At 35.0% G+C, this 13,686-nt stretch overlaps 1 protein-coding gene across 1 annotated transcript; it reads right to left on the bottom strand.

Annotated features, from left to right (window-relative positions):
- Positions 1-4,154: 4,154 nt before the first annotated feature.
- Positions 4,155-10,980, bottom strand: LOC110678464. Its single transcript, XM_021851422.1, has 6 exons — positions 10,709-10,980; positions 10,186-10,652; positions 9,946-10,123; positions 8,689-8,876; positions 8,172-8,343; positions 4,155-5,474 (listed from the first exon to the last, which is right to left on the bottom strand). Exons 2-6 carry the CDS (start codon positions 10,456-10,458, stop codon positions 5,017-5,019), a joined length of 1,269 nt encoding a protein of 422 aa, XP_021707114.1. The 5' UTR covers positions 10,459-10,652; positions 10,709-10,980; the 3' UTR covers positions 4,155-5,016.
- Positions 10,981-13,686: the final 2,706 nt, after the last annotated feature.

The following is a 13,686-nucleotide window of genomic DNA, read 5'->3' as shown; positions in this document are numbered from 1 at the left end:
GTTACCATTGAAAGGCTTACTTCACTGTTACGCTGATGATGCTGTTAGTAAATATAGAGCAAATAATTTGAATTTACTCCAAGAAATGATGCAACACGATTTGGAGTTAATGTACCAATGGTTTTCTGCCAACAAAATGTCTATGAACACAGAAAAGACCAATTTCATATTATTTACAACATCCTTTTATACTCCCAGTTTAACCCTCTCTATAAATAATGAGCCACTGCGACAAGTACAGGAAACAAATGATCTTGGATTGATTATTGATAATCGCCTGAAATGGAATAATCACATTAACAAGGTAAAGAAAAAAAATTTGCCCTACATTTTTGCTATGAAAAAAGTTCGTAAATGTCTTGGAGTACAAAGTTGTTGGCAAATATACAGTTCTTACATCCTTTCTCAATTGACATATTTGGTTTGCATATGGGGTTCCGCAGCAAGCACACATCTGAATGTATTGAAAGTTCTTCAAAATCGAGCCATAAAATCTATAAGAAGGTTATTCACACTATTTCCCACTATTGCACTTTATACCTATTAATATTTATCTTTAAGTGATCTGTACAGATTTAGTTTGATTTTCACTATTTATAAGATCAAAAATGGAATTATTAAAAGCAATATTGAAATCATACCAGTAACTAATATACATTCACATGCTACCAGGAATCGGGATAGGTTTTATACCAATAGACCTCGTACTGAATTAGCTTCAAGACACATTTTTTATGCAGGAATAGTGAATTACAACTTATTACCCAACAACATTAGAAATGAAACAAATGCACTGAATTTCAAAAGAAAACTAAAAACATATATTGTTGAAAACATGTAAATAAAATTCATTGATGAATAGAATTAAGATATTAGAGTAAGTTAAATTATAAGATGCTCACATCGCCTAATTATATTTCCCAGCTAAGTAGCCGCGCACAGTTTGTACAAACTTTTCAGCTATGTATTGAAATAAAGCAAAAAAAAATATTCTCTACTGGAGGACAGAACAGGTAAGACCGAAACACAGACGTTCCGAAACTAACTGTTAAAAACAGCCGCATAAATATTTCTAGTTTGTTTATAATTATAATGCTATAAATGTTATGCATCACTTGAGACATTTTTACAATACATACATAAACAACATTACAATACTAAGATTTTCTTGATAATCGGAATAAATCTAAAACCTCAACATCGCAAAATTCATGAAATTGTGTATTGAACTGAAAGACAAAATATGACATTGTGAATTGTCATTCCTTAGAAGCCATCTAGCGGGAATGTAAAGAACTTTATTTTTTCTTGTCTTATTTTTTTTGACGTTAACTACGTCTTACGGCAATATACTGGGTGTCAATTGAAAATCAAAAATGTTGGGACCGTCACGAAATTATGTAAGATTTTGAATACTAAATTCAGCCGTTTACCGGTAGATTTTCAATATTTTCCCACCAATCGGTCGGAAATTTATACAACATTTTACTCAAATTAAGAAAACTTTTGATTTTTGACGATAGACTGTCAAGAATTGTGAAAATGTCGACTCCTTTCTTACGCAACCAAACACGTTCAATTACATGGGTTGGGAAGCACACTATAAAAGCAGACCAATTTCTGCTTCTTCGCTCATTCTTCTTTTGACGTTAACTACGTCTTACACCCAGTATGTCAATTGCAATTCTATAATGTTGCGACCGTTACGATATTATGTTAGAGTTTGAACTAAAGGAAGGCTTCAACTATGACAATCGACTAAAATTCAAATGCAGAAAATCACTTGGCGTAGTTAACGTCATGCGGTCGTGTCTTGTACACAACCCCCTCTGATTTTTTTTTCATTTTCTCTTTCACTTAGTTCTCCCGGAATCCAGTGGAAAGAAACGAGATTTTTATAAAGAGAAAGAAATTCATGGATTTTCTTATCTTTTTAAATGTTTTCATAAATTTCTTGAACGACCGGAATTCCGCTGCAGGAGATCAGTGCAGGGAATGTCTGAAAACTCAGTGCTGTGCAAAAAACATGCGTGCCACTCCGAAATTGATTGTGCGTCTCTCATTTTTTGCGAGTAAACTCAAAGCAAGGTGCAGGAGACAATTTGTTTTTGTGCGAGACAAAGCGAAGCATACACTGAAACAAGCTTTGTGGTAAAAAATACCATTTTGGGGGTTACTATTGACAGAACAGCACCAACGATTTTCAACTGAAGTTATTTTAACTTTAAAACAACAAGATGTATTGTATATTTTACTACCATTACAGTTTTTTATAAAGATAGTAATTTTGACCACATTGTAGTAAAATTAACTGTTAGTTGTACTATTAGCTAGTTCATTTAACCATATTAAATTGTTAACATGAATAGCCAAAAATTGTAATATTCAAGTAATTATATTTAATTTATACCATGTTGCAGTAAATTTAAGAATGGATATTTCTACAGAAATACTACAGCATAGTAAAAAAGATTTCTTGATAGTAATTTTATGGTAAAATAAAAAACCACGATGATTTTAGTTTTTTTCTTTCTTTATTTTTGTTACAAACATCTTTATTTTACACAAAATACTTCTTCATTCGCACAAACTTATTTTCCCCTACTGTATACATATGAATGGGAGGACCATCGAAACAGTTTGTGTTTCTAATACTATATTTATCTAGTGGATTTTGAACTAAAAATGAAGCAAAATGATTGGAGTATCCTAGAACCTCCCATTCGCGACAAATAACAAACAGTTCATCTTGAGAAGTTATTAACATATCATGAATCTCGCAGAGTTTAATGTTCTGCATGTTCACGGTAGATTGCGTCAAAAAGTGGCCTTTTCTATACTGTATACCCCTGAATTTTACTTTGTTGACTGCCCTTAACGATGAGGTCATTAGCTTACTATTGACATCAATAAATGGAAAATAGGGCATGTCTATTAATTTAATTTGTATGGCATTTTTAAACACGAGTTCATCGTGGAAGAATTTTGAATTATTTAAGTTTTCAAAAAATATTAGGTTTGCTTTCGTACAAAGGGTTGAACAAATATTTTTCCGTGAAGTTATGTTTCGACAATAACGTTTGAAAACTTGATGGAATGCTTCATAACGGAAGCTCCACGTATATCGAGGAGGCCCTACTGTTCTTATAGTATCAACATAATGAATCAAAATATGGTATTTTGGCTTGAATTTTTCGTTAAACAATTTTTTGTACAATGTATGATGATAGATTATTTGTTTCCTCAATGTTTCTAGGGTGTCGTTATCAAATGCTGGTAATAAGATCAAATCTGTCAATTCCACTAATGACATCACAAAGTTCCAAACATCATTGTGCTCTGGAAACATATCACCAAATAAGAGAGGGAAATAGTGAACGAACAGTTGCATTTCTCTTGCAGTCATTTTAAATGAAGCATTTTTTATGTTTTCACGAGTAATATTTCGGAACATATTTCTCTTTTCTGTGTCACCGTAGTCAAACATCTGAATTCGATAGTTGATAGTATGAAGCGAAATTTTTAGATTGTTCATCATATAACGAATCACAAGTGCTAAATCGTACCCACATATACCATGCGAATATAAATCATGCATCGGATCTACAACTGAATGTTCGGCCACGTGATAAAACTTCAACTTATTGAATGCCGATTCTTCTTTTATGCCAGTTTCCTTGAAATCTCTAAGCAAATCGTTTTCATAGTTTTGTTTTGTTCGTTTAAGGTCGTCGCTCAACTGAATCGAGGCCTGTGCATCGTATTTATTCATTTTACAAAATCTGCAATACAATAAAGCGCTAAACGATGGACTAAATCCCATCAAAATATTTATTCCGAGATTATCTCCTAAAATTCCGGCTAACACGAAATGTACTTTGATGGTTTCATTTGAAATTGTCAATAATAAGCCATTTTCTTCTATATCGATAAAAATATCGATAAGATCATTGAGCGCCTTTGAGGGCCCATGGTGTGACATATCACTGGCTTTGATGAATCCCGCGACAAACATATTGTCTAATTTTCCGAGATACTGAGGTGGGATGGTTGGAAACTGATAATAAATGCCCCATACTTTATGTGTTCCAGAGTGTGCTCCAATTGCGTCATTCATTTCCGCTTCATCACTGAATAAGAAAAAAGGTATGACATAACTATTTTCAAACTGCATTTTGGTGGCCTTCCACATATTTCCATTGATAACATTTGCAATTACATTATTCGCTTCTAATTTTTCCATGTGCTCAACTGTTTCTTTAAATACTGTCCCTGATTCGAAATACTGTTGGAACTGATTTTTGAGTGGCATCAGACATCCTTTAGAAATTACTTCACCTGAATCATCCTCGAACTCAATCGTATGCGTCGCGTTATCTAAGCCTATTTTCTTCATTTGCGTTTTTAATTTTTGTTCTGTTGAAATAAACTGCCACGGATCACAAATATCATCAATCAGACAACTATATTTCGTACTCTCAGGAAAATGAACGATTTGCTTGATAGCTTCACAAATTGGTTTAATTATAAGGTCTGTTATGTTTTGTTGCAATTCAAATACATCTTTCCTCGTAAAGTGTTTCTTACTACACAGATGCATCGAAAATTTCATAAATGATTGTTTTAAACTGTTTCTTAAATCTAATATTTCTTCTTCATTGTCCATTACATTGTTTTGCGATTTCTCTATATTATCATCATTACATCGATTCAAATCTTCTATTAGTTGAGTAGTTTCTTCGGAGTTTTGATGGTGCATTCCCGACGGACAGCTACTTGGTGCCATTGATGGAGCTTCATTGACTTCTTCGATTGCTTTTCCCGTTTCGTGTGCTTCATAAAACTCATTATGTAAATTTTTTACATGCCTTTTGAAACGGTTCACATCAGGAAATGTTGTAGACGGTTGACAAGCCGTGCACTTGTAAAAAAAGATGGACGGTGTACTATGAAATATTGTAAGATGATCCATGAGGTTTTGGAATGTTGTCATAAGCTCCATACATAGAAAGCACTTCATTTTTCGCATGAATTTAGGAATGCAATCAACTGTAATATTTGAGTGTTCTTCGATTTCTGCGTGTACTCAATATCGTAAAAATATTTGCTGATAAACACCCAGAACAGTTCACTGCTTTCTGGGAACTGCAGATCTAATGTAAACTTAAGCTTCACGACTACATCCAGGCAACGTACTAGCGATGGTAGTCTATACCGCAGTTTATTCGTCGCTACATAGAAGTATTCGAAATTTTCGATTGCGCCGACTGCGTAAATTCTTGGCGAGAATTGTGTGCCGTTCGACTCTAATTCTTGTCGTTGAGAATTCAGTGCATCCGTAAATTCCGCTTCAGTTTCACAAACATAGCATGTATCAATTTGCGCTTGAAGGATCGTTGGCAGCTTTCTAGCGGACGTTCTCACTGGCTTGAGTAAACCATGAAATGCTGCACACACCACGAAATCCCTTGTATCTGAAAAAATAGACGGTTAATTTATAAAATCATTTAGTATCACTTTGCAAAGTACTATCTGACCCGAACATTTCAAACCATTTTGTCTTACAATAAAGTCAATTCTCTTTAACTCAATATTAATCTCGACATCAAATTATGGAAACATCGTTCAAGTTGGTTTCCATGGCTATTTCGATGGTTAATATGGAAAATTTACTATGTGGAATACAAAACCAGGGCAACTGAGATCCAAGAAATCATCGAAATAGCAATGGAAATCAATGGACAATTGAGACCGTCAAAAGAAATGTACTAAACATGGCTGTAAATAGTTTTTTAAAATATAAAATATATCAAAATTTTAACCAGTTTGCCCACAAATTAAAATTGACAATATGTAGCTTTTTTTACATTGAATTGATTGTAGAAGTCAAGTAAATAGGGGCCCAGATACCCGTAGCGGTAAACGCGCAGCTATTCAGCATGACCATGCTGAGGGTCGTGGGCTCGAATCCCGCTGGTCGAGGATCTTTTCGGGTTGGAAATTTTCTCGATTCCCAGGGCATAGAGCATCTTCGTACCTGCCACACGATATACACATGCAAAAATGGTCAATCGGCAAAGAAAGCTCTCAGTTAATAACTGTGGGAAGTGCTCATAAGAACACTAATCTGAGGAGCAGGCTTTGTCCCAGTTGGGACGTAACGCCAGAAAGAAGAAGAAGAAGTCAAGTAAATGAGTTTAAGTAAAACTATTTTTTATTACATATATTTAAAATTTATTATTTAAAATATCACAAAACTCCTATTTTTTTAAAAACTAGTTTTCTGTAAACAAAATTTAAAGCGATGACATATAATTTTGGCGGATATTGACCGTTGCACGATTTTTTAGACTCTAATGAAATTGTTCATTTGCTAGGTATAATTTGCACACTCACTAACAACAGCAGGCGTATGCTTTGAAAACTATCTATGACTTTTCAAAATAGTTCAAAACTGTTCACAGCAGTCAAGCCAAGCGTGACAGTTCTTACAAATTTTTCAGGAGGCTTGTTGCATCGCTTACGAATCGTAAGTTACGATAATCGTTCGCACAAAATCAAAGCAAAGATGAAAAAAGTTAGTATCGAAGCATGCTGCAAAACTGTAATGTGAGTGTAAGTGTGCGATGTGCAAATGTTCACTGTGCAAAAATTTTCAAGGAATTTCCTTACTTTTCTTGAGCGAAACAGCATACTTAGCTTTAAAGATCAAATAAATAATAAAAAAACTTCTACCTGATATATTTAGTTTTCATTAATTAGTTTAATTAATAGTTCTACGACAGTTATATTTAAGTAATCAAACAAGTTTTTCTATCGAACTCAAAAGAAGTTTTCAGCGAACCTGGCAATCAACTTGTGTGGAACATAAGGTGATACAAACAAGTTAACTTTTACAATTGTTCTGTATTATTGTTAGAATAATTCAGAATAATTGTTTCAGAGACGAACCAGCTCAGGGCTGAAAGTCTCTATAATAAAGCAAAAAAAAAAAAAGAATAATTGTAGAATAATTCGATAAGGGCTAACCCGTTAACTTGTTAGGTGATATGGTCGTTAAATGAAGAATTGAAAAACAATATTTGCATTTTGCATTTTGTGAATAGGGACCACATTCACAAGGAACCTCAACTTGCTGATTCAAACCAATAATTATTTAGCTGTCGAAACATTTACTGGATCTGCGTCAGAATGCCCAAACTCTAACTTTAGGTAAGAATTATAAGCGATTCCTTCACCACCGCTTAGATTTTAAACTTTATGGGAAAAGGTAATTTACGGCTTGAGCGAAGGTGAAGATATTAGCTCTTACAAATATAAATGTCGTACACAGAGTTGGATAATGTTGAATTGCGTGTAATGATTCCATTATATTACTAAATTAATCCTTTTAATACCATGGTTGACCACTCTACCCCCACGAGAAAAAAAAAGTTTACTTTCGGACATATAACTCGACTTTATAACAAGTTATCATAAGAATAGATAAACAAATGGGGCCTTCCTTAGCCGAGTGGTTAGAGTCCGCGGCTACAAAGCAAAGTCGTGCTGAAGGTGCCTGGTTTCGAATCCCGGTCGGTCCAGGATCTTTTCGTAAAGGAAATTTCCTTGACTTCTCTAGGCTTAGAGATCATCGTACCTGACACACGATATACAAATGCGAAAATGGTAACTTTGGCAAAGAAAGCTCTCAGTTAATAACTGTGGAAGTGCTCATAAGAACACTACGCTGAGAAGCAGGCTCTGTCCCAGTGAGGACGGTAATGCCAAGCAGAAGAAGAAGAAGATAAACAAATGACAAATTAAAAACAAACAATTTCTATTATAAATTTGAAAAATAATAATTAGGTAGGTCTAGACAGCTTGTATGTCAAGCAACAATGTATAATCATTTAAAATCTAAATTACTTAGCTGTCCCTGATTTTAAGGTGAACATGAATCGAAGTTAAACCTCAAATTTTTAAGAGCCCAAACCTGTAGAGCCAAACAACAGTTTAAGCTGAAAACTTAATCGATTGGTCGCTAGCCAAAGTGACCATTTTAGACACCCACGCTTTTTATATGAGTGTTCAACACATTTTGCATGAGCTGTAACACGACAAGGACACCCACCCACCCCTTCAGCGTTATGAAATTTGTGAATGGGCCCTTAAATATTATTTATAATTACCTTGTGTACAATCACCGTCTTCAATAGAGGTAATTAACTGACGTGAATAATCATCTCTGACATCAGCTGACGAAAGGTATTTGAGAAAATGGGTACAAAACCATTCCCATTCGTCGAACAGTTTGCCCTTCTCATTTGCCTTCTGGAATAGGAAATCGAAGTCCACATCAACCTGAAAAAATCGTATGTGTTTTACAATGATGCATGTATATACATAGATAGCCCGATTTTGTCAACCCCTTTTTTGAGACGTGTTTCAGCTACCCTTAAAAAAGTAATCAATTCAGTTTTGTTTCTTTTCTAAGATACGCACATTCATTGTCTCTTCCACCGGGTCGAAAAAGGTTTGTAGGAAATTTGTTTTTAAAATTATGGTAGCCAAAAGTTTGCCATGAAGAGATGCTGACAAAATCGGGTCAGCACTGTATTAGGTTTTCGGAAATTTTACAATTGTTGCGCGATGTGCCATTTCCAGCGAACCAGCAGCCGATACTATTATATTCAACTAGATATTTACCAGTAAGTATCCGTCTTCGTCCAAATAACGAGGCCACTCAGAAAGAACGGTTGATTTGTTTTTATCCTTATCGTGTTGAATGCTTCTCAACCTCAGTTGAACGGACTGCTTCCACCGACTCAAAACTTGTTCACCGGGCGCACAATTATTCCGCAACCATACTTTGTTAGACTCCATATGACGAATTTCTAAAAATAAGTTCAATTTTAGTTTAAGACAACACAAAATTTTAGATTTTGGGCTTACTAATATCGGTAAACAAAGCACAGCTGTCAATTTACTACAACACACGGAAAAAAAGATGTCTAAAATTTGGAAGAGTGTCTACAAAAGAGGGAGGCTAGTTTTTTTTTATTTTTGAATCTTTCCGTATATTTGAATGTACCATCGTACGCAATCTAATTTAATGAGTGCAAAAGTGCAAGGTTGAAACGCTTTACAAGGGAGTGGGTGGGCATCAAAAATGTCCATATTTTGTGTCTTCAGCGCACTTTTTATGGGGCCATGCATGTCACGCTTCAGGGGGAGAATCAAGCCAAGCTTGACAAGTCCTACACTGAAATGAATTTTATTGTAGAAACTACTGAATCCATGGTAGAATTAAGAACTGCACCAACGATTTTCAACCGACTACATTAATCTGTTAACTCTACCAAAACATAGTCAACATCACTACACAAAAAAATTTTTTCTGTTAATTTAACCAGAGTTGTAGTATTTATGACTAGAAACATTCTAGATTTGAGAAGTTTAGCATAATACTTTTGAACACACTGTGGTGTACGGTGGGTGTCACGGATTGAAATACAATGCTTTGTACTTGATGCTACTATGGACATAGTCAAATTTACTGCACTGGTCAGTGATTTCCACCAGATTCTAGTAAACTTAACATATTTTTGTAGTCGGTTGAAAATCGTTGGTGCAGTTCTCAATTCTACCATGGATTCGGTAGATTATACAAGAAAATTTGTTTGCGTGTATACATAATGTTCACATGCCTCATACACAAAGCTTTACAAGGAGAGGTATGGGGGGCGAAAAAGTTAAAGTTTAGCATGACATAATTTGTGTGCCATCCCTATAAAGAATCAATACTCTGAAAATACCTCTTCGGTTTGATGCAATCGTGCACTCTTGAAAATTGAATGCATAAAATGCACAATAATGTTTCTCGTTTGTTTTAAATCCGTACTACGTGCTGAACTAATTGTTGACCAATATGTATAGATAAGTTTTAATAAACGATATTTTTACCTGTCTCAGATATCTTCAAAGCAGCTTGCTTTTGCTCTGAATGGATTGTTGGTTCAATGAATGGTGCACTTGAAATTGTTGACGCAGATGTTTTCTTCCTATTGTGGAACCGGTCGTATAGCATACCTGATGGATGCTTCTTATTTGCCGAGTTGCTGCGGGGATTGTAATACGTAACCTAAAACGGTATCATAAAGAGATTTAAATAAACAGTTGGATGATTACTCTCATATGACGTACAGCTATTTCAGATGGAAAACGTTCAGCGATTAGTTCTGCAAATCTGGACATGTCCGGAAGCGCGAAATACTTCTGATTCGCAATATAGTAGTCAACAATGGTATGTGACAAAAACTTTCGATGCTGTTTGTCAAGTCGACTGTGTAATTGATAATACTTCGCCACGATCTTTCCTTTCTCGTTTCGCTCCAAAATATTATCCAATAACGCTCTCGAAACACTTGTCGGAATCAGCTTACGTTGCGGTGATACGGCTGCCGATGAAGTTGCCATGTTATGGACTGGAACTTGGTAGCTACAGCTTGCTACAGGTTCTGTGTTGCCTTCACGGAAAAGTACACTTTCTTCCCAAAGCGTTAGTTTTTGGCGGAGTGCATGTTTATGAGCCGTCCATTTTGTGATTGAAAACACATCATTCAGAGCCTTTTCGTCCAGAGTTTTTGCATACTCCAAAGTATATCCATGGGCTGAAAATATAGCTTGTAAAAAATAGTGCATTTAGAGTATTTTTTAACTAAATTACCAATCAGTATGTCATAAACTACTCGATCCAAACACCAAGTTTCGGTTATCAACTGCAGAAGCTCGTAATTGTCCCCAGCGTCCGAACCGGCATCTAAAATAAACAACAAAAGCGAAATAATCTTAAAATGTAAAAGAAATGATAATTTTTAGCCTTACCATCGGTTAATTCGATATCCTCCGGATTAGTAATAATCAGCTCCACCAATTTTCCGTCCGAATCGTCTTTTATATCCATTTTCGAATGAATTTACGCAACTTTTAAATGAGTGAAAGAAAATGTCCGCACGGTTTTACTAGCAAATGAGAGTGAATGATAAAATGGCGACTCGTGCGTAACAAAACACTGAGATAAATTACTATCTTGATACAGTTAATTTGACTGTCAAGCCACTTCGGTTGAATTTTGTTGGTCACATATTCTTGATTGTACCATGAATATGGTAAAATTTACAACAGCGAATATTCAAACAATGATGCATGCTCAAATTCAAAACTAATGTAGTTGTTTATACTATAAAATGTTGTCAAATTACATGTTTGTTTTGACTACAGCTTGTCGTTAGTTTTAACATATTTAGATGACTATAAACATTCTCAAAACAATGAAATGGCAGTTAATTTTAATGATTTTATGGTATTTTTAACGACAACCATGTAATGTAAGTTTAACTACTCAAATAACGTGCGGCTTACAATGCAATTCATTTCAGTGTATTCACTGAAGCTACTATTTCAATCTTTTTCGTGTCAGCACAAAAATTCACTCTAGGAAATTTTCAGCAAAGTATGACTTATAGGTGGACAAGCTTAATAAGTGCTTTATAAAAACTTATAGTTGTGGATCTTAACATATTTGGTAAGGTGGAAAACATAAAGTGGTGATGAATTATGTTCATCGTGTTTAAGAGTTTCGACAGTCACATGTTATTGAAATTAATTCAAGTGGAATTTTTAACGCGTGTACGATACCACGCAGCACACAGCACATTGCTAGTCAGCGCAGCCAGTATGCAGCGCAGAAAATTTACACGTGCACGTCTCATTCGAACTTAAGGTACTGTTTCACAGCAGGGTGTGTAGCACCGAGAGAGATTTGAGACGCACGCCAACCCTGGATAAGAGTTTGATTTCCTGATAGTATCAGACCAAACATTTTTCTAAGGAAATTTTTAAACCTGTTTTAGGGAATACCTGGTGACATTACTGCAAGTAATATTACCCGTTTTAAAGAATGCATTTTTTTCATGATTTTGTCCTGGAATATCATGAGAAATTAATCACAGGTTGCCCAAAGATTTTGTTTTTTTTTTCCATTATAATACTCCAAAAGCTTTCCCGAGGAATATCTCAAGCACAACCTGGATTTTTCCAAGGATAACTACAGAAATGCCATCAGGATTTTCTCCAAAAATTCTCGTGTTGTTTGTTTGATTTATTTTCGACACTTAGCACTTGAAAAGTGCATTCATGTCGTATTTAGAATTCCATTGAAATAATATGCAAGGACTGTAATTTCATATTTTTCTTCTTAGAATTAGTATAATTAGCGTTACCATAATCGCTTTCACCGGAAAGAGTACATTTGCCCAACTCTGTAAAAGAGTACTTTTAAGTAAGAAAACCCTTAGCCTATCCTGAAAAACCTCTTTTTCTTGTAGTAGGCCTTGAACGGGTAAGACGTTTTTTTTCCATCATCTGACATTTTTCTCTTTTCAGGAGAATTTTTTTCAAGATTCTGTAAATACGACTCCTGTGTGGATCCTCGATTTGGATCTTGAGTTCCTGTGTGGCGCGGTAGGAGAAGTTTTAACGGGTGTTATTTGGCGCGAAAGAAGAAGATTTGGTGCGTGTGCTGGTCGAATTTGGATCGTGTGGTCCGATTGGAATCCTGTGTAGTGTGTGATTGGAGTTCCTGTGTGGCGCGGAAGGAGATTTCAAGCGTTGGTGGCATTCGATCCATCGGAAGCTAGAGGATTTAGCAAGCTTGAAATATTAAGTATCTTTTCGTTTTATTTAATTAGTGTAGCTTGTTTTTTTGTAGTATTTATTCTGTTGCTCCTCGACTATGGATGTTGAAGGAAATGACTCTGTTTTAAAAGGTGATCCACCTCCTGGTACATCTTCCTCATTTGAAAAGTCATTTCGTATTAAAATTTATCCGGCTTCTTTTTCTGGCCCGTATGTAGTATTCTTTCGGAAAAAAGAGAAACCGATTAACGTTTTACTAATTTCTGCCAAAGTTTATGAAAAATTTTCATCAGTCAAGGAAATCAAAAAGATTTCTCTTGATAAATTGAGAATTGTTTTTGGTTCTCGTGATGAAGCGAATTCCCTTCTTGAATCTCAGCTTTTTTCTGGGTCATATCGTGTATATGCACCATGTGATTTCTGTGAAATCAGTGGTGTAATATACGATGAATCTTTAGAATGTGATGATATTAAAAATCATGGCAATGGTATTTTTAAAAATACAGTCATCTCTCCCTTACTCGATATTGAAGGGACCATCGAGTTAGGGAGGCATCGAGTTACAGAACACAAAAGCAGTGCAACTGCGTTCCAAGGGACCATCGAGTTAGCCATTAAAACCAACTTTTACTATGGTTCTCTAACTCGATATCGAGATACGGAATATCGAGTAAGGGAGAGTTAACTGTAAATCTATACCGCCAGTAAAAGTTTTAGATTGCCAACGCTTATCCAAGCTTCTCTTGAATGATAAAGGTGGGCAATATATTCATTCAAATTGTATTAAAATTACTTTTGCTGGATCAGTTCTTCCAGATTTTGTTCAGGTAGATGGAGTAATTTTTCATGTAAGACAAAAAAAAATTAATGCACTGCGAGAGATGCCTTCTTTTTGGACATACTATTAAATTTTGCTCTAATAAACCAAAATGTTCTAAATGTGGATTATCACATTTAGCTTCTGATTGTAATAAAAAACCAGACATTTGTGTTTATTGTAATCAAAAA

The sequence above is a fragment of the Aedes aegypti genome, chromosome 1 (assembly GCF_002204515.2).
Source record: "Aedes aegypti strain LVP_AGWG chromosome 1, AaegL5.0 Primary Assembly, whole genome shotgun sequence".
In the NCBI taxonomy this organism is placed as follows: domain Eukaryota; kingdom Metazoa; phylum Arthropoda; class Insecta; order Diptera; family Culicidae; genus Aedes; species Aedes aegypti.
This window is presented reverse-complemented; position numbering and strand designations above follow the sequence as displayed.

Bases quoted from the DNA above. Each gene is read 5' to 3' on its own strand.
- LOC110678464 (XM_021851422.1), bottom strand. From the start codon at position 10,458: ATGGCAACTTCATCGGCAGCCGTATCACCGCAACGTAAGCTGATTCCG. The intron at 8,344-8,688 runs GTAAATATCTAG...CGATTTTTTCAG, and splicing joins ACGAAGACGGATACTTACTG to GTTGATGTGGACTTCGATTT. The intron at 5,475-8,171 runs GTAATTATAAAT...CTATTTTTTCAG, and splicing joins AGACGGTGATTGTACACAAG to ATACAAGGGATTTCGTGGTG.